Here is a 26,205-nt window from a genome sequence, read left to right on the forward strand (position 1 = left end):
GACATAAAAAAACAAATAAAGCAGCAGCAGCAGCAGCACATAATGGAATGTAATGAAAAAATAAAATCAACAGTCACACCCAGGAGTTGTTCAACATGTTTAATGCTTCATTATCGGTTCACATAAATTATCTTCTCCTTGCACATGTTCAAGGTTAAATACAAAGGTTTCCACTAGAAATTGGAATTACAGATTTCTTTAGAATTTTTTGAGGGGTGATGGGGGATGAGAGAATGCAGCATTCTATGTGGGGATGTTAAATGGCACGGTGCATGGCTTAAAAAGTCTACGAAGGACTTTAAGAAACTGAATATAACTCAAATACGACCCCAATTCCACTGAAGTGATGTTGTGTAAAATGTAAATACAAGACAAAACAACTTATTTAAACATAGAATACTTTGCAATGATTTACAAATCATGCTCAACTTATATTCAATTGAACACACTGCAAAGTTGGGCTGGGTTTAAAATTGATAATTTGATTTCAATCGATTTTCCTTTTTATTGCCTGTTAAAGAAATTTAAGTTTGTATGTTCATCTGTTAGTTTTGTTGTTTAGTTTGTCATCTTAGCAAGTTTCAAACTATAACTAATCTTACAGGCCCCCTTTGTTGCACATGCATTCGTATCTTTCTGGCCTCAAATTGAACCGTCCTATGGGTGCCAGGTACGGCTCCTCGCGAATGTGACTCCCCAACGCCAGAGCCCTTTTCTGTGAACACCTCCCTTGGGGTGTTGATGACCTCTTAGACCCTTAGCAGATAAAGTGAGACTCACTCGCTTCTAAGGCCGTAACTTATGACTTGGGGAGGTTCAGCACAAGGCTTGGTACCTCTAAAGCAACAATATCGTCATGGCCAGAGAGATAACTTGTATGTGTCAGGCCTTGTGAAAATACACCATACACCAAAAGATGTCTTGTAATCTGAAACCATTAGAATAGGCTGGAAGAGTGTGATGGAGTCAAATGTCAAGTTTCCCATTCTGTATTGCATATTCAAATTGCTTATGCTGACGCAAATAAAAACCATGTGTGCAGTCGAACACGCTGGCTTCGCCTCGGAGTTCGAGGGCTGCCCCGCGCGTAAATGACAGACAAACTTGGCTGGTTGATTCATTTGTTCAGGCTTGTTTTGATAGAAACATCCCTAACATTACTTGGTCCTTCGAATGCCGGATGAAGACGTGTGATCTGCGGTGGACGATTGACGACGACTGAAAACGGCGCCATCGTGAAAAGTCCTCTCTTCCAGGAGGCCAGTCCTCGGCCATCCTCCACCGGAGAGAACACAGACTTCATCCACGAACCGCGAGTGTCTCGACCAGCGGAGAGATTGTCACAGGTCAGTGGTTGTATACAACAGATAGTAAAAAACTTGAGTTTTCAGGTTTTTGAAGGATAGTAGGGTTTCAGGGAGTTCCTTTACCCGAAGAGATAGTACATCTTAGCTTCGTTATTTTCTGGAAGAAATACAGATTTAACTTTGCTATTTTGGAAGGCTTGTTGGAAGACTCGGATAGTACAGAATTAACTGTTGTTTTTTTCTGGAAGGCAGATTAAGGCATTCCTTGTCTGGTAGAGAGTACAAGTGTAGTTGATTATATCTGCTCGGATAGTACAGAATTAACTGTTGTTTTTTCTGGAAGGCAGATTTAAGGGTTCTTATTTCTGGTAGAGTACAGATGTAATTATTACTATATTTGGAAGTGATAGTACAACGTTTATTTATAGAAGACGAAAATAGTTTATCTATTTTCACAGACACAGAAATGATCAATCTGTGAGTGTGTATGTGCATTGTATGAATGTCCAACGTTTGAGAAAACTAAAACTGACCGAGGGTTGTGAGTAAAAACACCCAGGAATACCCGCTCCAAATTGGGAGTAGAAGCTTGGTATTCGACCCAAAGTCAGGCAATTTGAATTTTTCTCAACACCGAGGAACCATAACTAGACATCAAGAATAATTAAGACCGTCAGAAATGGCGGCAAAATTGATGAAGGAAATTAACTGTCAACCTTCCGAATTTGAAATAAAGGAAAAATGTAGGTTTGCTGAAATTGAAAATTATTGATTAGTTTCTCGTTTGTAGCTGTTCAATGTTGAGAACTGTGTGTGTTGTTTTGTGGGCCCGTGTATATGTCTGTGTCTGACTATGTGTGTGTGTGTGAGAACGAAGAAGAGAATGGGGGTTGAGTCAGTGAGCTGGAGTGTGTGCGAGTGTGTGGGGTGAGTAGATCATTTTGTTTGCGGAGGTTTGAAAAGAAAACTGTATGCAAAGTGAGTGAATGGTGTGATTGGGGATTCCAAATACCATTTGGTATTTAATCCCATGTAATACAGTAGGATTATAAACAGCGGACTGTTGTGGATGTAATAGACAAGAAATCTCCACCTGAAAAAGTTGAAGTGAGAATTGCCACAACAGGAAAATTGAGTTGCTGTCCAACTGATGAGAAACCAGTTTTTAGAACACCCTAGGTGTTGACAAACTGGTCCAATTTTCTAAAATTGAGGTATTCGGTAGTATAGTAAAGTTCAGGGAAGCTTTGCAGTGTAGAGATTGGAAGTTAATAAGAAAAGAAGAGGAATGTTTAAAGAAAAATGGAGAGAGTGTAGAGAAGGGATATGAACAATTAATGTGTGTCATAGTCAGATTTGCAAGTGGAAAACTGTAGAGAGTAACAAAATTAGAGCCTATGTGGTTGAGGTACGCAGAACACTGAGTTGGTTGCATGAGTTGAAGGAGAGAAGTAGGTGTTATGAAAGATTGAATGAAGGTTTTGAAAGTGAACATGAGGAATCTTTGCAAAAGCATAGGTGTTTCCTGATTTTGAAATTTTTAATTCAACACATTGGTAGCTTTGAGTGGTTGTGGAAAAACTACAGTGAATTTGGAAATTGGGAAAAGAAAAGCCTTTGCAGGAGGCAAAGAGGAGGGGTGGTCATAAATCAGGGGCGTGCAGAAGGAGCAGCCTGTGGAGAGGTCCCAGGTACGGAGAGAGTTTAGTGATTGAAGGCTGTGTCATTTGAATGAGAGAAGGAGGATAGAAATTAGATCCTGCTTTTTGGTGAATTGAAGAAAGAGTTTATATTTCATATTTCAGTTGATAATTTTTGGATCAAAGTAGAACAGAAATGGAAAATGACACAGGAAAAAAGATGGAAATTTAGTTAGAAGGGCTATAAATTTCATTAAAGCATAGAAGGAATTAGAAACTACAATAACAGTAATGGGCACTTGTCCACTTTAAGGTAAAATTGGTTAAAGTGAAATGAGTCAAAAGATTCGGAAAAATTGGAAATAAAATAGAATTAACAAGTTCACTTTTGTGATAAGAAATTTGTGATTAGGTGAAAAAGGAAAAGAAAATCACAGGTTTTTCGAATAGAACAACATAATTTAAATTGGCCAGCTTGTAAAATGGAAAAGAAAATCCTAAATTATGCAGAAAATAATGAACGTGTCGAACAGGAAAAGAAAAAAACTGAACGTCTTGATAAAAACATAAATTTTTCGGGACCGAGTCGTGATAACAAAGAAGAATTACGTGGACAAAAATACAAAAAAAGAAGTCCAGTTGACTTGTCCAAATTGTCACCCAAACATCAACAGTGGTTCAAGGAAGGCAAGTGTTTCAATTGCGGAAAAAAAGGTCATCTTGCTCGTCATTGTTGGGGAAAAGTTAAGCCTAGTCGACGCCGTGTTGACGAGTCACCTGATGATGAATGACTAGGCTGGGACCCCAGAGGGGCTTCGGACTGCGAGTTAATGTCCAAACCTCTGGATTCCTCCTCTGACAATGACAGCGGGGAAGACATAGAGGAAGATATTAAACATATGTTTGACCACGAGAATTACTTAATGTGTCATCAAATTGAACCAACGATATAATCTGAACTAAAGATAAGATGCAGCTGTTAAAAAAGGAAAGTCACATATTTAGGCCGCATTTTGACTGAAAAGGGGCGCATTTTTGGGGACAAGCAAAAAGAAGTCGTTGCCCGAGCCCTAAAACCAATAACAAAGAAGTAAATAATGACCTTTATAGGTGTATGCAATTATTGCCAGGCATGGATTGCGAATTACTGAGAAATCACACGACCATTGCTGGACATCATTTATGACAAGCCAATGACATTTGAGAAGAAAAAAAAAATGTTTGAACACTTGAGGCTGACAAGCTTTTGAACTTGTCAAGCGTGAACTCATTGATTAAGATGTATTAGCACTACCAAATTACTATGAGCCATTTGAGCAAACAGTGACTTCAAAAAATGGTTTCATGACCTTGTGTGGCTGCAGACGCGCAGGGCTCATGAAATCACTTGCATATTAGTCACAACAATCGGATCAAGCAGTTTTCACTGCTGCTTTAAGGAATAAAAAAAAAATGACATTCCATCACACGACATTCACATTGCACAGCGACTTAATTGTCACAGGGATATTACGCTAATAAGGTGCGATGCATTTCAGCCCAGCGTCATTTTGTTTTCCGCACCATTAGAAGGTATCACACGACTGTGGAGCCGCTCCAAATTATCACGAACCCCCGACTTGACCTTTTGTTTTTTTGACATTCTTTTTCCTTTTTCCTCCCGATTGGAGGAAATCAGACTTGTAACACAGACCAGGTGCGCTTTCAGACTGATAAGAAAGTGACTGAGAACCAAGGTTATAGGAAGAAATCACGCTGACTTTTATGCGATGGGAGTATTAGTAGTCTGATACCAGCAGATAACTTGTAAAAGAGAAATTGTTCGGATAAGCAGGAAGAGCGTAGGCGGTTGTGAGCTAATTAAGATTTGGGGTTTTCCATTTTGTATGAGTTGTATGGTTACAATGTGGACTGACAAATGTTTATGTGTTCTGTCGACATTGGGCAAACGGCGCTTTAAAAAAAATCACAGAAGATGAAAGAAAAGTTGTGCATAAAGCACGTCTAAATAAGTATTTGTAAACGCAAAATTCTCTGAACAGAAAATGACACGATTACAATTGAATACTGCCTCGCTGACAATGCAGCAAGGGGTAATGCACACACACACACACACACACACACGCAGCAAATCAACTTGACAATTTGATCTCATGCCAGGAAAAAATACACCACTAATTGAATGCACCGTTGGGAGAAAACAAAGGTGCAAACATTGCTGAGGACAGGATCAGCAAATTGGCAGATGGCAAATCCTGGCTGCCTAATTCATTGATTAGAGGAATAAGATGATTGACACACGAGCAGATAGTCGTGTGTCAACAGGGGGAAGTATGATATGAAATTGTTCCCACATATAGACTTTTCAACAAAAAACTTTTTTTAGACAAAGTGTTAGTTGTTTGGGTTGCAATATTGTTTGGTTATAATTAATGTGTTTTCAAAATGGATTACATTGTTTCCAACAACACATGATGATGTTAAAACAGTTGGAAAAAGAGTTGTGTAATCGAATTATCCTGACATTTGGAATTTCAAGAGTGATTTAAAGTGAAAATGATGCATTTTGTGAATAATGTTTGTAACAAGTGGGACAGTTGTTGCAAAATTGACTCAAAGCGTCATTTTGCATACAGTCTGCAGGACTTGTGGAACGCACGAATGGAACTGACTTATCAAGACAAAGAAAAAAAAAAAAAGAGACAATGGCCAGACTGTGTTTCAATCACAGCAATGAGGATAGTGACAGCCGAAGGAAGGACACTATCCCCTTTTTATCCTATATGGCCTCACACATAGACTCTCAGGTTCACCAGAACCACCAGCGACTGGCACATCTGTCCCAGTCCACATGAAAGACATGTTTGACCACAATTACTGGCCAGTGTGTTTTGATCCACAGAAAAACCACGTCCATGTGGGAGACCAACTCTTCCTCAAGGTGCTGAAACGACCTCGTTGGGACAGTGAACGCTGGGACGGCCCTCATCAGGTGATTGCAGTGACCCCGACGGCAGCAAAAGTTGAGGGGCGTGGCGGCTGGATCCACCAGTCGCAGTGCAAGCTTCTCCGGTTCCCTGCTGACAGGCCGAGCGACGCTGGTCCCTCCGAATAGGATCTCCACCACGTACACTCTCAGTGTACCGACGAAAGACCACAGTTGGAAAGAGGGTTTTCCGTGGCAAACACACCCCTCTTGGAAAGAGGGTTTTCCGTGGCAAACACACCCCTCTCGGAAAGATGGAGCGAGCCGCCGAACGGCGACTGGGCACAGCCCTGTCGACCAGATGCATCATCTACTTCCTTGCAGGGCTGTGCCTGGTGGAAATCAGCGCACGACCTCGAGACCAGGACGACATCGACGCATCCAAGTTGCACAGCCGCAGACTGCTGTCTACACTCATGTCGAAAAACCTGCAGCTTCTGACAAAAGACTCAGGGACACTGATTAATGTAACCTCTCTTTCACAAGAGTATGTCGTTACCATTCCTCTGAATCAATTGCAGGCCCGCCGAACCCAGTTTGAAAAAGTCTCAGCAATACCAGATTATTCAGGAAGGGTTACACTAGAAGAACAATATACCGAAATAACTGACATGAGTCAGTGGCGAGGTTATTGGTTTTATCTAATGAGTGCTCATGGCGACAATATAAATTGGAGGTCCTGGTCAAATTATATCACTTCTGTTGATGGTGATTACTGATAAAAAATAAAAAGAAATCAAGGAGCACTAAATTGGCATAATAAAATTTGTATTTCCAAAGTCATGAATACTATGGAATTGAAGGTAGCTGCTCAGGTTTCTGTAGCCCTGTCCGAACACCAACCTATGTATACTGACTCCGAAAATGATGAGGACTTTACTGATATGTGAACCCTTTTTGATGACTTCACAGAAAAGCGTTGCAGTTGTGAATGTTTGATGTTCTGGGTTTATTTTGTACATACATGTATTGGACCAAAAACAGCTTTAGCTTTGCTTTATTATCTTTTAATTGTTATTATTTTTTTGGGCTTCTCATTTGGGGCATGGGTTTCTACCCTTTTCTCCAAGAATTTTTGAGTTTTTGGGTAGTTTTTCTCCCCCCTCAAGCGACAGCCTTTGATGATGAGATTTGAAACTTGATAAACAGGAGGGATATGTTAAAGAAATTTAAGTTTGTATGTTCATCTGTTAGTTTTGTTGTTTAGTTTGTCATCTTAGCAAGTTTCAAACTATAACTAATCTTACAGGCCCCCTTTGTTGCACATGCATTCGTATCTTTCTGGCCTCAAATTGAACCGTCCTATGGGTGCCAGGTACGGCTCCTCGCGAATGTGACTCCCCAACGCCAGAGCCCTTTTCTGTGAACACCTCCCTTGGGGTGTTGATGACCTCTTAGACCCTTAGCAGATAAAGTGAGACTCACTCGCTTCTAAGGCCGTAACTTATGACTTGGGGAGGTTCAGCACAAGGCTTGGTACCTCTAAAGCAACAATATCGTCATGGCCAGAGAGATAACTTGTATGTGTCAGGCCTTGTGAAAATACACCATACACCAAAAGATGTCTTGTAATCTGAAACCATTAGAATAGGCTGGAAGAGTGTGATGGAGTCAAATGTCAAGTTTCCCATTCTGTATTGCATATTCAAATTGCTTATGCTGACGCAAATAAAAACCATGTGTGCAGTCGAACACGCTGGCTTCGCCTCGGAGTTCGAGGGCTGCCCCGCGCGTAAATGACAGACAAACTTGGCTGGTTGATTCATTTGTTCAGGCTTGTTTTGATAGAAACATCCCTAACATTGCCCCATATTGATTCATAAAGCCATATATTGATACTTTTAAAAAGGTCTTTTTCCACATAAAGTTGTATGACTTGAAGATCTAGTCACTCCGCGAAAGTAGCGTATCAAAACAAAATACAATACAATACAATACAACTTATTTTATATAGCGCATTTCAAAACAGCTGGAGCTGTAACAAAGCAATTTCCATAAGGTGTAATATAAATTAATGAATTAAAATTAGAACACAAATTAAAACACATAAACAATAGATACCAGAAAAACAGCAGAACAACGACAGTCTCATGTTGAGTCCAAAGCTAAAGAATAAAAATGTGTCTTCAAACGAGTTTTAAAACTGGACAGAGAGGGTGCTTGCCAGACATTTAATGGGAGGTCATTCCATAGGGAAGGACCGGCAACAGAAAAGGTGCGATTCCCCCCTGAGGCTGCGCTGAGTCCTCTGCACCTCCAGCAGCATTCTGTCCACATGAAAAATTGCAGAAGCAGTGAAGTCAATGCCAACAAGCATGAAGGCAGATGTTTTTTGTTTTTTTTTAAATCAGGTCATGTTAACTAAAACTCACATGATTAATATAACTGCATTGGTTTAAATCCTTAATGTAAATATTAATACTTTTTACTGAATAACTACTTACAGCAAGAGGTTTGTACTAATTGCAGCATTGGTTCTTCTTCGAATGAGTTCCATACGGAAGTAAAATTGGTACTGCATGGAATCCTTGATTGAATCGAAAAGCAATCAAAGTGAATCGTGACTTGAAAATTCAAACTGAATATGGCCCCTTGTATATCGAATGGAATCAATTTTGCTCCCGATGAACCTGTACAACTGTGAGATGTTCCAAACTGGTGTTTTATGAGCATTTCTCAACCTTTTCAGCTTTTTTTGCCACCAGTCCCAGCTTTTGTTCCAGCCATAAAATTCCAAGTTAAGGATTATTTGCCAACAAAGTTGATCAGTTTGAACATTAAATATATTGTCTTTGTGTATTCAATTAAATAAAGGTTGAACAAATTATTATAATACAAATTATTGAATTCTGTTTTATGTACATTTTACACAACATCCCAACTTGAATGGAATTGGCTTTGTAAATTGCTCTTTGGGATTTTCATTTAGGGGGTGTGTTTGGTAGTGGGGGTGCGCCATATCAGAGGGCAATCTAATGTGTATATATTATGTTTCAATTGTTTGGATCGACTACAAAAAAGGGGAAATTTGAACTAAAAAAAGAAGCTTTTTCTAGACTTTTGTTGGACGTGTTTGCTGGGTAGAGGGGGGTGCGCTCTCTTGTTTGAGATGCTGAAATGAGCAATAGACTTAAAAAGTTCATATAAATTACATTGACTAACTTTAACTTAGTAAATTAAATACATTTCCTTTTTGGTCCTTAACTTCAGAGTGTGTACATGGGGGTCAAAGGGTTGCGCCAACAAAATGGGGCTGCATGTTCTTCAGTCTGTGACATGATCCTGCTGACACACCGACATATAACCACCACTGGAGGGTTCTACTGATCCACATGTGAAGTCTGCGGCATCGAGCATGAGAGCTTGGAGTTTCTCCAGAGGTGGATGGTGGAAGTCCAAATAAGAACCACACCCAGGAGGACCAGGAGGACAAGGGAAGCAGGAGGCTTTCTCCTCTCTGTCCTCAAAGCTTTCTTCAGGGCCTCTGTGCTCCTCACCCACACCCCCGATGCCAGAATCGGCACTGGCGAGCTCGGTGCCATCATGGTGTAGTAGAGTTTGAATGCATTTGTCGTCCAAACCCAGCTGAACAGAGCCTCTGATGAAAATCCCATGAAGGGGAGATGGTCCTTCACCTTCACGTTTACTCACTGACTCCTCATCTTCTTCTGAGCGTTCACTCTGGAGTTTCTCGATCTTCTCATAGTCTGAAATAACTGGAATCACCTCATCATTGCCCTGGGGGAACCTGCCGAGATCTTCCGGGAGAAGGTTCTGAGCATCTTTCATCTCCCCATCCCGGTCTGCGAGAGCCCCGATGGCGCCATACGGGGAGTCAGTGGCACACGGTTTCAGGTTGCCCGAAGTGAGGGAGGCCACGGGAACAGGAAGAGGCCAGAGCTGGGAGATCCTAGGGGGAAAGATGCCAACTGTGGTGGTGGTCATCATTATCTTCTCCAGGAGAGCTTTAGGATCTCTTGGGTACCAAGGTTCTCTGGGGCCTCCAGGGTACCAGGTGTCTACATGACCTCCATGGTTTTGAGGTCCCACACAACCGACGGACTTCACCGTGAGGATGTCCACTGGCCGCAGGAATGACTGCAAGGATTCATTACTGAAAGGAGGACTTGCCCACTTCTGGAGAAGAGCAGAGGTTACAAAGGTTAGTGGGCTTTTTTGTTGTTTGATTTACTTACTAGATTATATCTAGGGTCACTCATGGTGTGATGGAACGAACTTCGGTGGAAGAAGCTTTGGTTCAGTTCCCATTCAGTGATAATGCGATTTTTAGAGTGAATGGTTGTCTGGTTCTGTATGTGCCCCTTGACTGACTGGCAACTAGTCGTAGGTGTAGATCCTCATGATAAGACTACGCTCGGACTGGTCATCAGTCCTTTGCAGGGCATATATTCTGGAGAGGCAGACAACCTTTCACGCTTACTTTCACACCGTCACTGAGTGGGAACTGAACCCCAACAATGGACACACCAAGTCACACAAATGGGCCACTACACTATCAAGGAATTTAATTGTCGTCTTTTTGTTTTCTTTTTATTATACAAGGTGGTGGGAATTTTGCATAAAAAGTAGAGAAGAACCATCTGGAAGTTGGTTCTTGCTGCGGCAAACCTACGTTCTGCAGGAAAGACTTTCCTGGGTCTGGTAGCACTGGACCTCGAATCTTTTTGAAGATGTAAATCCTAAAAACAGCAAATACGTTGCCTCAGGAAGTATTTACAGGGTGAATGCACACAGTATTTATGTGCTTACCAGATGGTCTTGTGTGTCCTAAATATCAGAACTGTGAGAAAGATAGCAAAGGCTGTTCCTGAGACTGTCACCCCCAAAACCAACCATAGGGAGCCTGACAAAGACAAGACAAGTCAAGGATCTGGATATTGACATGCTGCACCACGAAGAAGGGATTTAGCTCCCTTGGAGGTTGTTTTTTCACTTTTGATTTGGATTCAGAGTCTGCGTTGCACTGATTGCAATTGTGTGAACACAGGCAAAAGTAGAAATGTAGTTCATATATTTCAATGACATTTGGTGGGTAACTCAAGGACTCCTTCATTCACGTTTGATCTGGATTCAGGTCACTTTTCATAACAGACTGAAAACTCCGGTTGAGATTTCAAGTTAGGGTTTCAAGTCTAGGGAAGGTTCTGAGTAAAAGTTTCCAGCAAAAGTGGAAGTTTCAAGTTTGGTTTTCAGTTTAAAACCCTTGTTTTCGGTTTAAAACCCTAAACCAGCTTTAAAAACCCTAACTCTCCTCATTAAATCCATTTCTCGCTAATTTATATTACACCATATGGAAAGGGCTTACTTACAACTCCAGCTGTAGTGAAAAATGCTATATAAAGTTGTATTGTATTGTATTTTAATTTGAAACCCTAACCTTCGTCTGAAACCTTGAATTAAAAGTCTTTAATCAACCTTAAAATATTAACTTGAAACCCCAACACTTGTTAAACACCTTAACCCGAGCTTGAAAGCGCAAGTCTCACTCCAAATTCCCCAATTTGAAACCATAACCTACCCTTGAAACCCTAACTCTGACTTGAATTACCTCGTTGAAACGGTTACACGTGTTTGAAAATCTAATTTATGACTTGACGCTCTTGATTAAAACACTAACCCAGACAGGATGCTGTAATACAGTCTTAAAAACACGATTTGAAAGCCGAAATAAAGGCTTGAAACACAAATTTCAAATCGTAGCTTCAAACCTTCACTGTTGTTTAAAACCCTAACCCAGACTTAAAACCCCAATTTCAAATACTAGTCCTGACTTGAAACCCTTATTTGAAATCAAAACAGCCTTTCCAAACCCAAACCCTTGTTTGAAAAACGTACCTTGCCTGGAAACGCTAATTTAAAAATGTAACCCTGGCTTGACACCCAATTGTTTTTTTTGTTTTTTTTTTAAACCCTAAGTTCAAACCCTGAATCAGACTTTTGAAACCTTAATTTGAGACCATGAATATATAACAAATGGATTCATTTTGGATCTAGATTAAGAAATCTGGATCCAGTTTTTGCCTCCCTTGTGTTTAACTGGAACCCACCAGCAGGTGGCTCTGCGGCCTTTCCGACATCAGACGTCCAATATGTGGCGGCGCTCCAGTCGCTCCACACCGACTCCAATTGATCCTCCTCTGAGGTCCTCACCCGAAGACGCGCCTCGTACGCCGCCCCATGCGTCAAATGGTCCAGTCTCAGCTCCAATCGGCGTGACTCATCACAGTATTTCGTCTCTCTGTGCACTACCGTCCCCTGGTGGAGGTAAATGTTTACCGTCATGAATACAAATATATATGTTGTTGGGTGGGGGGGCGTCTGAATAATACTTATTTTTAAGAATATGTCATGTCATCATCCACACCGCTTATCCATCCATTATCTATACCGCTTCTCCGCACTAGGGTCGCGGGGGGCGCTGAAGCCTATCCCAGCTATCTTCGGGCAGTAGGCGGGGGACACCCTGAACTGGTTGCCAGCCAATCGCAGGGCAACTGCTTATCCTGTACACACACATATATCTATATATCTATATATCTATATATATATATATATATATATATATATATATAGATATATATATATATAGACCCTTACCGTCTTGAATATAAATACTGTATCTCTTTTCTTTGATTGCGGCTAAAATATCAATCAACAACATTACTTTACTGATTCAATCATTGTCTTGAAAAACTTTTTTTTTTTCAATTTAATTTTTTATTGTATTTGTATGTATACGAACACAGCTGGGATTGGATAGAGGATTGGATAATGGATTGATGATATAGTTGTATATTAAAAATTATTTGACTGTTCTCATAATGCTTCAGTGCCCCCTTTCTTCTGAAAATAATGCTTTTCTTATTGTAATATTTAATGTAATGTCGAGAGTATTTGGACACAGTGTATGAGTTACACACATTCCAGGGCCCATCCGCCAACTTCCACTCCAGCTGGACATCGTACGGCGCCATGAAACCCTGCCCGGTAGCCTCCCAAAAAATGGTGGACTGGTTGATTTGTGGTTTCCCTGGTGGAGGGAGTTTCACTGTAAATACACACCCATAAACACACGCACCCCCACAAACGCACACACACACACACACGCACGCACACGTGCACACAGAAAGTGAATGGAGTGAGTTTGGTTCAAAAAGCTAAATGGGCTGCAGAAGAATAACGAACTAAAAAGTATACTGGGAGCACAGTTAGCATGAAGTTAAGATGTCGTAAATGTCATAATTATTATCTCCACTTGAGCTCAACCACCCGCATGTACAATTAGCACTGTGTTTTTTGCTTTTTTTCTAAAATATATCAATCACATATCAATCTGATCATCAATCATTTGGTGCATCTGGAAGCAAGAGAGAGATACTGGCAATTTGCCACAATGAATTAGGGGCAAACTAGTCTTCTGCCTAAACGGGCAGTAGGCAACGTCCAAACAAAGGGAAAGGCTTGTATATAATGCATATAGATACAATGCAGACGCGTGAATAGAGTGAGGTTAAATTTGTGACAACTTTGCACAGGTACCCTTTGTAGGCACATCAAACCCATTGAGTAATTTCTTCGGTTTTTGGTATTTGATCATTGTGTGGTTGCTACGTCTTGAAACAACAGTGGAACAATGGAAAACTACTGTTGCTGCTGAAAACAAGCTGCAGACAAAGTCAAAACTGAATGTAAACATAGATGATTGTAAAACTGACTGAGGTTCATGGTCAACTTTTTGTCTACTGCCTAAATGGTCTGCAAAGTCAATCTGACTTAAATGTAACAACAAAATAAGAACAAATCTCACAGTGAACAGAGTGAAGCTCCACTGGATGGTTGAATTAGAGCAACAATCTTGGACCGGCATAACAAACCCGTTAAGCAAGTTTTGGATAAAATTTGTCATTCCTATGGCATTGGAAAGTTATGTAGTCGCTCCGTCTCGAAACAATGGAATGACAAAAGGTACAAGTCAACCACAAATCAAGTCCAAACTATTTTGGGTGACTAAATGGCGACAATAGCAAGAGAAATTAAAGAGGGCAAGAGTAACATGAATTCACAAAGAAAGTGAGTGTCATTCATCTTTAAATTTTTATTTGCTGCCTTAACGGGCTGCAGTGAAATCTGACTTCAAAGGCACCAACAAATTCTCAACGAATGAACAGAGTGGTATGGCGGTATGATGGTTAAATTAGCCTAACAACCTTTGGCACCATACCCTTTTACCTAACAACTTGACTAATGATTAATTTGTTGGGTCATGTGGCATTTGATTGTTATTTGGTGCCGTCGCTACGTCTCGAATCAGTAGAGGGGTGACGGCTATTTGAAAACAATGAAAAAAAGGCCTAACTATTATTGTTGCCTCGATAATCTGCAGCCTCAACGCGCCGCTCTCACCGTGACAGGCCGGCTTGTAAAGCATCTTCACGTCAGAGCAGTTGATCCAAATTCTCAACTCGTGGTGCACCTGAAACTGTGAAGAGTACAGTGGTGAGAAGTCACAAAGTACAAATACTTTCAAAACTCTAATGCTTAACTACTTTCATTTTTCCACACTTCACTGGAGGATTCTTTTTTTTTTACTCCTTAACTTTGAAACAGATATATTGTCCCCCGACTTTTCGCGAGGAATGGGGACCGAACCATGCAACAAATATAGAAAATCAACTAACATTTCCTTGGAAACAAATTACCACAAAATGGCACCAAAGGCAAGGTAAGTTGCCATACAAGTAATAGAGCATTTACTATTTACAAGATGCCACATGATGGTGCCAAAGCACTAATTTTGTCTAAGTGAAGCTGATCAAATCACTGCAACTTGGCGGCCAAGATGCCACAAAACAGTGCCAAAAGCATTCATTTTGTCTAAATGACTCTTCTTTACGGACTTTGTTACAGCTGTAAAATGTGCTATATAAATACAGTTGTATTGTATTGTATTAGCTCTATAGCAAAATAGCTCTTTTCGCCAAGATGGTGACAAAGCACGACTTCTGTTTAAAGGAATCTCTTCAACTAACATCAAAAGATTTGCTTGGAACCAAATAGTCACAAGATGGGAACAGAGCACTACTTTTGTCTAAATGAAGCCACTCAACTCACTTAAACATTACTCGATGGCACCAAAATGCCACTTCTTTTATCATACTGAAGCTCGTTAACTCACTTCAATATAGATCCTTGCACCAAAATACCATAAGATGCTGCAAAAGCACTACTTCTGTCAAAAAAAAGCTGATCAACTCACTTCAAATTACTTCCTTGGAACTAAGTTGACACATGGTGGCATCAAATCACTACTTTTGTCTAAATGAAGCATCTCAACTCATTTCAATATTCAGCCCTCGGCAACAAGATGCCACAAAATGGGTGCCAAAGCACTACTTTTCTCTAAATGAAGCTGCTCAGCACACTTCAAAATATTTACTTGGAATCAAGCTGTCACCGAAACACTACTTTTGTTGAAATGAAGCTGCTCATTTCACTTCAATATAGTTCCTTGGAATCAAGTGGCCACAAAATGGTGCCAAAGCACTATTTATGTCCAAATAGAGCTGCTGAACTCAATTCAACATGATTCCTTGTCACCAAGATGAAACAAGTTGGCACCAAAGCACTTATTTTGTCTAAATGAATCTCCCAAAACTCACTTCAAAATAGTACCCTTTCACCATGATGCTACAAGATGGCGCACACAAAGCAATCAATTAATACCTTTACTACTTAAGCACAAAAAAGCAAACACATTAGAGAATGGATTCAAAAGAAACACACAAAGAGGGTCTTTTTCCCCACACAAGTATCTGTACTATAAGCACAGATAGTGAGTACTTTTTGCCACCGTGTATGTGTCGGGACTCACTATGTGGTCTTTGCCAAAGACAAGCGAGCACGTCTGCAGTGAGAAAGGTAGCCGCACGTCGAGCGGCCGAAGAACACACCAAGACTTGTATTCACGTCGACTGAAATCACAACAATGAAAACACGTTTCATTTTGCTTGAAACCTGAACCCGGCCTTGAACTCTCACTTGAAAACGTAACCCTTACACAAAAACATAACCCAGGCTTGAAACCCTAGCCTGAAACTTTCACCCCTGTTTAAAACCCTAACCCAGCCTTGAAACCCCATGACTGGTTTCAAATCCTACTTTGAAATCTTAACAGCAGACTCCAATTCAAAACTTTCATTCTTATTTGAAATCAGAACCCTAATTTTAAAGTATAACCCTGTCTTGAAAACCTCATTTTAAAGCCCAACCCGAGCTGCAGACCCTAATCTGAAATGCCTATGAAATGTGCACCCTTGTTATTTCCACTCTTGATACGCTGTTCTGTAATAAGTACAAAAATGTAAATGTCCCAGTACAGCACCACCACTTGATGTTTTTTTTTTTTCTTACCGCTGTGGAGCGTTGCTCCTTTGTGCGTGTACACTGCACGGCGCAACAGCACTGCCCATGTTCACGTCCGTGCTGTTCCACACACACGTGATGTTTCGTCTGTAGTCATTCAAGCAGATCAAGCCTGGGAGGACACACGCACAAACTTAACAGCTATTATATATGTTTTGACAATGCACTTACCAATGTTATTACAGCTACTAACAAAAACAATGAACTCGCTCAAACTAAAATTGAAAAAAACATTTTCATTAAAAAAATAGAAGAAGAAAAATAAAATAGCTGAAGCTATATCTTGTGTTCATACAATTAACTAAAACTAACTATAACAATCACAAAATATTTCCTTCGTTTTCATCGTCAATTTATTTCATACATGAGCTTTTGGAGTTCATTTTATTTTGTTGTTGCTATTTTTCTGTTTAGAAATACAGTTTAGTTTACTTTGTCACACAATACTAATTGACCTTTTTATTATCTTGCATTAAACAAATATTCCATACATTAATAAAAAAACAAACTAAAACTAACAGATAAGATAAGATAAGATAAGATGTCCTTTATTAGTCCCACAATGGGGAAATTTGAGGTGTTACAGCAGCAAAGATATAGATCACACAGAGTCGGCGGCGTAATGTAGCCGTTAATGTATAACATTAGCAGCAGACATTCAGAAAAAGCATGCAAATATACACAGTATAAACGTATCTAAGTGTAAGGAAACACTCCTAATGTTTGTCCATTATACGGAGGGGGAAACGCTGTAATGATAAAAACTACTGAATGATTGAAAATACTGCAATCATAAAAATATTGCAATGATAAAAGTACTGTAATGGTAAGAGTACTGAAATGATAGAAAAGTACTGCATGATAGAGAATACTGCAATGGTAAAAGTACTGTAATAGTAAAAGTACTGCAACGATAGAAAAATACTGCAATGATGAAAGTACTGCAATGATAAAAGTACTGTAATAGTGAACATCCTGCAGTGGTAGAAATACTACAGTGATAGAAGTATTGTAATAAGAATACTGTAATGGTAAACAAAATACATCATTGGTCAATATTTAAGTACACCCTTGGCTGAAAGTACAGTAGTAGTTAATATTGCATCCTAGGACTGCACAATTGCACTAATGCCCTCCCGTTTGTAGGCCTGACCCTGACAAAAGGCTAAACTAAAACAAAGCATTTCCCCGAAAATGAAAACTAAAAACCTGCTCTAAAAATGAATTGAAATTAACTTTTCAAATATGTCAAAACGAAATAAAAATGAACAATAATGAAAACTGCAAAATTACTACAACCGTGGTGCAATATGTACACTAGAGGCTGATTTTTTTTTTTGGGGGGGGGGTCATGGAGGAGTCAACTTTACGTTTAATCACAGGATTGAGGTATTACAGAATAAAACGTTCATGGACGCAGACGACAGTAGGAGAGTCCTTGAGGAAGAGGGGGCAACAAACAGTTTATTTATTTATTTATTTTTTAAAGTAGATGACCTCCAAAACAGGAGTGGGAGTCATTCTGAATGGGAGCAGGACGGGATGGGAGTCGTTTTCACCGGGGTGGAATAGGACGGGATTTTACTTTATTTTTTTAATGTTGTGCAGGGCAGGAAGGTATGAGATTAAGGCCATGAAATCATTGTACTTTCATTGCTTATAATGTCCAAAAACAGTGATCAATTGGCACCAAAATTCATGTGGACATCCCTACCAATGACCACTTCAACATATCAAAAGAATTAACCTCTCTGTGGCTGATTTATATGAGAATATGGGACGGTGGAAGTGAACAGAGGTATGTAGATTTTGCTGTTTGGACGCACAGTGAGGACGCACGGCAAAAGATCCATGCCCGCCTGCTGCCCACTGTCAGTCGCCGTCACACGACTTTAGCGTAGTTAATTGTCAGAAATATAACCAGTCGGGGTTCATGCGTGCATTCATGCTCTTGGCCGCTAGAGCCTGTCAACGTGGAGAATCCATCTGCACGGTATTTTTGATTTTGTGGAGGTGATCATTTGACCTTGAGCAATTATGAGCTTGCCCAGCATCCGTGAAGTAGACAGTTGAGACAGAAAAAGCGACAAAAGGGGCGTGCCAATTTGTTTTAAATCTTATCAGAGGAAAAGCCTGTAAATCGCTACAAGATCTTTTGGGAGGGGCAATTTAGTAGTGACGTCATTTTTACATGCATACCCCTGAATCTGTTATTCATTTATTTTGGTATTGCCCTTATGTTCATTTGTTATGGCAGAAATTATGTGATTTTATACATAATAATATTGAAAGTGATATAAGAATTGCTTGGAAAAATGTATTGTTTGGTTTCTTTGAAGATAACATGGACAAAAGAGATGTATACTATTTGATAAATCTTTTGATTATAATGGTAAAATACCATATTCACTCCTGTAAATTTCGTGGAAAGAAACCATGCTTTATTGTTTTTTTACAACGATTTTCAACAGTACATCCATTCCATCAAATATTCTTTTAAACAAAAGGCTCATAAAACGATAGAGATCTGCAAAAACTTGAAGGTGTTTATATAGTCCTATTTTTTCTGCCCCAAGCAAGTTGTTCCCTAATATCTTTATTTATTCTTTATTTATTTATTTATTTATTTTATTTGTTTCTATTTCTCCGTTAATCTATCTGTATTTTTACTTAATAGTTATATTATTCTTTTCCACTATATTCTTGATTGTTTTCTTGTCCAATTGTTCGATTTACTGCAATGACTTTTACATTTGTCTAATTGTTGTATTTTCTGCAGTTTGCAATAAAGAAAAAAAAAATAAAGAAAGAAAAAATAAGAGCCAATGTTAAACTCATCCAAGTGTCCCTTTTAGCGTTTCTGTTCAAAATGTGCATAATGTTAGAGCGCTATAGCAGGAAGATTACACTAATTCTAGCTGCAATGTTATAAACTTAATTGTCCTTTGATAAATGCATGGAGTTAGGGGTAACTAACACCAATAAAAATACATATACAACTCACTGCTGTGTTGGCGTTCGGTGCACTTCAGTTTCCCAACGGCGGCGGCGAGCCGAAGCGACAGGATAAGGGAAAGAACAAAAGTGGTCCTCATTGTTCGTGCTGCTTCGGATGCGGGATGTGGAACTCACAGCTTCCTCCTTCTCATTCTGTGCACAAAGACACGCACATGCAAGCACGCAGGTGAAGGAAAAACAGAAGTGGAAAGGCAAGTTTTTGCGAGTCACTTCCACTTGCACAGCAAACACCTGGGAGGTGCTTTTATTTAAAAATAAATAAATAAATAAATAAAACAAATACAAATATCAGAAACAGCTCACGTCAAATTATTGCAAAGTGCACATTTTGAAAATTCAGCTTTTTCTCATTTTATTTTTTTATCTGGTTTATTTGTATAATCTCTTTACTGTACATTCAGTCATGTTCTTCGAATTTGATATGTACAATATGCAATGACACTAAAGATTGCATTAACTGAACAACAAAACTACTGAATACATTTCACTATAAAAAGCCTAAAAGAATGTAAATTCTCTAACATATTCTATTTTTTAACCTTGTGCGTGTGTGTGTCACAGTATCTTATTACCTGTCACGAAAGCAGCGCGACATCCATTTTATTCTGTCTGACGTCATTGAATAAGACAGACAAACAGACAGACAGACAGACAGTTAGTTAGATAGATAGATAGATAGATAGATAGATAGATAGATAGATAACACATCACAGTAAAAGAAAATCACAACAGTTGCTCCATTGAATAAATCAGAAATTTCAGAAGGTCCCTGAAGGTACCGCCTGTCTTACACACGTGACATATAATGTCTTGAAAACTTCACTTTCGAGGCGTTGATGTTTTTTGGGGTTTTTTTGTTTTTACTGAGAGGAAGTTGTGAGCCGTATTTACCTGTGGTTCAGGTTAAAAAGAAGCCAGTATGTTCCATTCGTGACTTCCGTTGCTTTTAAACAGATCTCACATGACCTTATTCTTATTTCCTGAAAGACACGAGTCTGCTTGACTTGCGTAATATAATATTATCATAATATTAGCTGCGTAATTCATTGTAGTTAGCACCCCGAGCGATCTACCAATTTTGATCCCTTTTTTAAAATCCCTTTTTGACAAGTTGTGTGGCGCACCTGTGTGAGCATGGGTTGTTATGAGTGTGTGTGCAATCCGACTTTAAACATGTTCCCTGTTTAAGTCTCAATTTAAAGATTACTCGCTTCCCCTTGTCGCTCCTGCGCTCTCTCACTTCCCCCACCTCGTCTGCGTTTTCTGACGATCACATCCCACCAACTCATGGTTGCCTTCTGGGAAAGTCTGAAATCACAGTATTATCCTCACCGCCAAAAAACAACCACAAAACAACAGAGGGGTTGTCCCAATCAATGTACCTCAAGTTTGGGCAACTGATAGCTTGCTTGTGCTCCAAGTGGCCCTCGATTAATTTTTCAATATAAAAATGTTCCTGAGCTAAGCAGTTTGAAGTTGTAATAACAGGGATCACCACTAGATGGTAGACATTGCTTACTAGCGCCTCCAACCACAACACAGTACTTTTGCATTAAAGAAGAAACGAAAGCGCAAAGACCAAATTAGGTAACAAAAATCGTCTCTTTCAGGTAAAATGGGTAACAGATTATGTGTTGAGCAAAATGAAATGGTAAACTATCTGTTTGTGTTAGAGTTAAAACTCCCTTAGTTCAAGAAACGATCAGCCATAAAAGATTTCAACTAAGTGTCCACTATAACACTGACTTCAAAAGTACCCATAAAAAAAGGGATTTTTTTTTTTCACACGAACCCATGGACAGTTCGTTTGAAGTAGATGAGCTAATTGCTAAATTTATAACCAGGGCTTTCATAGTTTGAAATTTTTCATTCTTGTTCATTTTTTTTATTTTGACTTTTGTTTGTTTTAATTGGTTTATAGAGCAGTGTTGTTATTGTTTGGAAATTCTTATTTTATTAAAAATGCTTCATTTTATTTTCGTTTAAATTAGTTAAGTTATTTTTTAATATATGCAGTATTTGTTGAGAGGAAGATTACAAATGGTCACTAAGTATTGTGTAATAAATACAATTTTCAAACAAGAATACCAAAATAAATACATTTACGATAAAACTGATATCTCATGAATTAAATGACTTGACAAAGACAAAAACAACGTTTTAGTACGTTTCATGAACATAAGATGTTATTCCAATTAGTTATTGATTTTTTAAAAAGCATATTTGCTTTTATTTTATTTCATTAATGAAAATATTTTTTAAATTTTCATTTTTTCATCAGTTTTCATTAACTATAATAACCTTGTTCGTGACCTCCAAAAACATGGACATAGTCAACGCTTAATAGTGTGACAAACATGTACCATGCCTTCATTGGACAAGCATTATGGATGCAAACTGCACATACGGACTACCGTATTTTCCGGACGATAAGCTGCTACTTTTTTCCTAGATTTTGAACCATACGGCTAATACAATGGTGCGGCTTTTCTGTGGATTTTTCTTTCACCGGTAGGGGCACTCCATAGTTCAGAAAATATGCAAAATAAATCTCTATTTTTTTTTTCCTCGAGGGTCTGTTCTGTTTTAATTAGCAAAGTTGTTGCCGGCTAAAAGGCACTGTTTTAACAATCTGTTTATGTACCTTTTTGGGCATCCACAGTACAAAATCGTTCTGTACATGCAGTAAACAACTAATTTTTTTCAACATAGAAAACTGCGGCTTATTGCCTGGTGCGTCTTGTGTATCTTTTTTTCTTTTTTTTTTAAACGTTCCTGCTGCTACGTGTGCGCCTTATAGTCCGGAAAATGTGGTGTGTATATACTGTATATAGATGTGAGTTCTAACTTTCCCTGGCAGTAACACTTGAAAAAAATACAACAAAGATCACAGCACAAATCCCAATTCAGGCCTCTTTATAAATAGCCGTAGTTTTTCACAAAGTGTTTCCACACATCCTCGTCTATTGTTTGCTTATTGGAATCAGTGCTCAGTTTCATGTCAAAGTCAAAGGAGGCAGGAAGTGGTTTGTTGTGGTCGCGTTGCCTTGCGTGTGCGTCGCTAACACTGGCTTTCATCTCGCACTGGTGTGTAAACCAAGAGTGAAGGGAAAGTCCGAACGGAACAAAAAAAGTCAGCCAGTCTTTTCTCTGGTTTTTACCTTATTAAGCAAGCCTCGTGTTGAAACATTGTCATAAATGCAACTGGGCTAAACATGCAGGGAATGTGGTCATAAAGCCAAGATGGCCCATTTTCATTTTCTTTTTTATCCATTCATTTTGTAGATCCATGACCGCATGCTGGCCGCTTGCTGTCAGCCGCCGACTGCCTCCTTCGAGTTGACACAACTTTAGCGTAGCTAAATGTCCCAAATATAACCAGTCGGGGTTCGTGTGTGCATTCTTGCTCTGGTCCGCTTCAGCTTGTGTAAGTGGAGAATCGATCCGCACGGTAGTTTCAATTTTGTGGAGGTGATCACATGAGCTCACGTTTGATGTCAATAAATCCAAACTATTGTGCAGAACGCTTTTATATTATCACAGGTTGAAGTGGACAAGAGTAGTAATGTGCTTTTGCATTTTGGTGGCGATCGGTTGCCGTTTTAGACAACAGAACTGATTATGCAAACAATATTACCTCCCTGCTGTGACATAGATGCTGAAACCGGAAAAAAATAACAATCCAAGCTCCAAAAGGGGGCATGCCAATTTGTTGTAAATCTCATCACAAAAAAATAAAAATAAATCACTGCAGTCTTTTATGGGGAGCATTTTAGTACTGATGTTATTTTTACATGAAAACTGATTAAATAAGTGCCAATGTGAAGCTCATAAAAGTATCCCTTTCAGGTATGCGACTCAATGAATGTACATGCTAAAAATGTTTAGTGTGTCAAAACATTGTACAGTGGAATTCTAAGTTCTCAACATTGTTTGTAACGGTTCAGGGAACCGTGATAAAGGAAAACTGGACCCAAGAGCAAGCGAGGATGGTTGAGGAGGATTTATTGAAGGGTTCGGGGGGAGAGGAACGGGTGCCGGGAGCAGGGCAGGAGGACAGGTGGAGGAGCGGCGAGTCAGCGCCGGGGTGCTCGCTGGGGTGGCGAGATGTGCGCTCGCGGAGGTGCAGCGGAGACGGCGCGCTGAGTGTGCACCGGCGCTGTGGCGGGAGGAACGCGGGCGCGGAGAGCGGCGTGGAGGCGAAGGCGGCGGCGAGCCGGCGGAGGCGGAGAAGGGCAGGCAGGCGGCGTACGGGCGTACGAGGTGCGATCGACGCTCCGGGGCTCGGCGGCTGGCGGCGGAGGATCGGGCTCGGGCTGGCGCTGGGCGGCTGGAGGGAGAGCGAGGAAAGACAATGGTTAACTCGGGTTTCATAACAAAGGCGCGGACGTGCACGAGGCGAACGTCGACGTGGACCGGGTACCGAAGTAGGTAACGGAATAATCCGGCGTCTGGCTCCTGGCAGCGCTGAGCTTTAAACCCCCGCGGTGATTGCTGATGATGGGCAGCAGGTGCGCAGGAGCCGACGCCCTCTCCGGTCGGAGGCGTGCCTGGCGGAAAACAGCCGGAACCTAGGGAAAAGGGAAAAAGCTTGGCAGGCCCCCTAACCCGAACCCCCACAGTACCCCCCCCTCAACGGACGCCTCCTGGCGTCCTTCCTGGTTTGTCCGGGTGTGTGGCGTAAAACTCCCGGATCGGGGAGTCGTCAATGAAGAGCTTGCGGGAGATCCAAGAACGTTCCTCCGGACCGTAACCCTCCCAGTCCACGAGGAACTGAAACCCCCTCCCCCGACGTGTAACGTCCAACACTTTGGAGACCGTGAAGGCTGGGTGGTCGTCGATCATCAGGGGGGGTGGAGGGGAGATGGTCGGAGGGCTTAGGACGCTGGAAGAGACCGGCTTGAGGAGAGAAACGTGGAAGGTGGGGTGGATCTTGAGGGAATCGGGGAGCTTTAGTCTGACAGAACAGGGGTTAATGATCTTGGTGATGGGAAAGGGACCAATGTAGCGCGGAGACAGCTTACGTGAATCGGTCTGGAGGGGAAGGTCGCGGGTCGAGAGCCAGACCTGCTGACCGGGCTGGTAGTCGGGAGCTGGGGTTCGACGACGGTCCGCCAGGCGCTTGTTGCGTTGCGCCGAGCGGGTGAGGGAGGCCTTGACCTCTGCCCAGACGGCCTTGGCCCGACTGATGTGTTCCTCCACCGAGGGAACCGCCACTGCACGCTCCTGCTCCGCAAAAAGGGGAGGTTGGTAGCCAAGACAGGCCATGAACGGCGACATACCTGTCGAGGCGCAGGAGAGGGAGTTGTGGGCGTACTCGATCCATGCGAGAGCCTCGCTCCATGTCTCGGGGTTCCGGGCCACCACGCACCGCAGCGCTGCCTCCAGGTGTTGATTGGCCCGCTCGGTCTGCGGGTGGTAACCGGAGGAAAGGCTGGCAGTGGCGCCCACTGCCTTACAGAACTCCCTCCAGACCTGGGAAGAGAACTGGGGGCCCCGGTCGGAGACGATGTCTTGCGGGAGGCCATGGAGCCGGAAAACGTGCTGGGTCAGGAGTGTGGCTGTCTCCAAGGCGGTGGGTAGCTTGGGAAGGGGAACGAAGTGGACGCTCTTGGAGAAGCGGTCGATAATGGTGAGGATAACTGTGTGTCCTTTGGACGAAGGAAGACCCGTGACGAAGTCCACAGCGATGTGGGACCAGGGGCGGCTCGGGATAGGCAGAGGGTGGAGAAGACCGGCCGGAGCCGAGTGTGAGGCCTTTCCGCGGGCGCAAACCGAGCAGGCCAGCACGAATTCTCGCGTGTCTTTTGTCATACTGGGCCACCAGAAGTGCGCTTGGAGGAAGCGAAGGGTGCGCGTGACGCCAGGGTGGCAGGTGAGCGAGGAGGAGTGCCCCCACTGGAGGACCTGGGAGCGTGCGGCATCGGGGACGAAGAGGAGGTCCGAGGGGTCAGGTCGGGGATCGGGTTGGGTTTTCTGCGCCTCGCGAACCGTGCGCTCGATCTCCCAGGAGGCCGCCCCCAGGAGACAGGAGGACGGGAGAATGGTCTGTGTGGTCTCTGGACTGGCAGGCGGAGCGAACATCCGGGAGAGGGCGTCCGCCTTGCCGTTGTTCGACCCGGGACGGAAGGAAAGGGTGAAGTTGAATCGGCTCAAGAAGAGGTGCCAACGGGCTTGACGGGGGTTCATCCGCTTGGCTGACTGCAGGTAGGCCAGATTTTTGTGGTCGGTCCAGACGAGGAAGGGGACGGCGGTGCCCTCCAGCCAGTGCCGCCACTCCTGGAGAGCCCAGACGACTGCCAGCAACTCCCGATTGCCGACGTCATAGTTCTTCTCGGCGGGGGACAGGCGTCGGGAGAAGAAGGCGCATGGATGAGTCTTCTGGGTGTCGGGGTCCCGCTGGGAGAGCACCGCTCCCGCCCCCGTGTCGGAAGCATCCACCTCCACCACGAACTGGAGTGCGGGATCGGGGTGTCTGAGGACCGGAGCGCTGGTGAAGGCTTCCTTTAGATGCCCGAAAGCTTGAGCCGCTCCCGAAGTCCACTGAAAGGGGGTGAGGGTGGAGGTGAGGGCCGTGAGAGGACTAGCAACCTTGCTGTAATTGCGGATGAATCGACGGTAGAAATTAGCGAACCCCAGGAAGCGTTGGAGTTCCTTGCGATTAGTGGGAGTAGGCCACTCCACCACCGCCTGGATCTTGGCGGGATCCGGCTGGAGTTGACCCTGGGCGATGACGTAGCCCAGGAAATGGATCGATGGGACGTGGAACTCGCATTTCTCCGGTTTCACGAACAGGCGGTTTTCCAGCAGG

The 26,205-nt window shown here is 41.9% G+C and overlaps 1 protein-coding gene and 1 long non-coding RNA gene across 5 annotated transcripts in view; both read right to left on the minus strand.

Annotated features, from left to right (window-relative positions):
* Positions 1–132: 132 nt before the first annotated feature.
* LOC148331780 (uncharacterized) overlaps positions 133–26,205 on the minus strand; it is a 30,187-nt gene continuing 4,114 nt past the window's right edge. Inside the window, exons 4-15 of one of the 4 annotated variants that reach the window (XR_015844737.1) lie at positions 19,967–20,003; positions 19,381–19,526; positions 16,365–16,488; positions 15,826–15,925; positions 14,358–14,433; positions 12,875–13,002; positions 12,002–12,209; positions 10,704–10,797; positions 10,567–10,633; positions 9,919–10,070; positions 7,740–9,843; positions 133–511 (exon numbers count right to left, since the gene is read on the minus strand). Coding sequence is in view for 1 of the 4 variants with exons in the window: in XM_088303690.1 (XP_088159816.1) it covers positions 9,198–10,070; positions 10,567–10,633; positions 10,704–10,797; positions 12,002–12,209; positions 12,875–13,002; positions 14,358–14,433; positions 15,826–15,925; positions 16,365–16,488; positions 19,381–19,471 (1,761 nt within the window). In the remaining 3 variants the exon portion in view is untranslated. Of the gene's footprint in view, positions 512–7,734; positions 10,071–10,566; positions 10,634–10,703; positions 10,798–12,001; positions 12,210–12,874; positions 13,003–14,357; positions 14,434–15,825; positions 15,926–16,364; positions 16,489–19,380; positions 19,527–19,966; positions 20,004–26,205 lie in introns of those variants that run through there. The other 3 variants (XR_015844736.1, XR_015844735.1, XM_088303690.1) reach the window with 3 other exon arrangements.
* On the minus strand, positions 23,383–23,991 carry LOC148331781 (uncharacterized). The gene is made up of 2 exons (XR_015844740.1): positions 23,818–23,991; positions 23,383–23,724 (listed from the first exon to the last, which is right to left on the minus strand). It is a non-coding gene; the product is annotated as an uncharacterized LOC148331781 (long non-coding RNA).

This window comes from Idiotropiscis lumnitzeri, chromosome 8, assembly GCF_059441095.1.
Source record: "Idiotropiscis lumnitzeri isolate Australia: NSW breed Sydney's pygmy pipehorse chromosome 8, RoL_Ilum_1.0, whole genome shotgun sequence".
Classification (NCBI taxonomy): Eukaryota; Metazoa; Chordata; class Actinopteri; order Syngnathiformes; family Syngnathidae; genus Idiotropiscis; species Idiotropiscis lumnitzeri.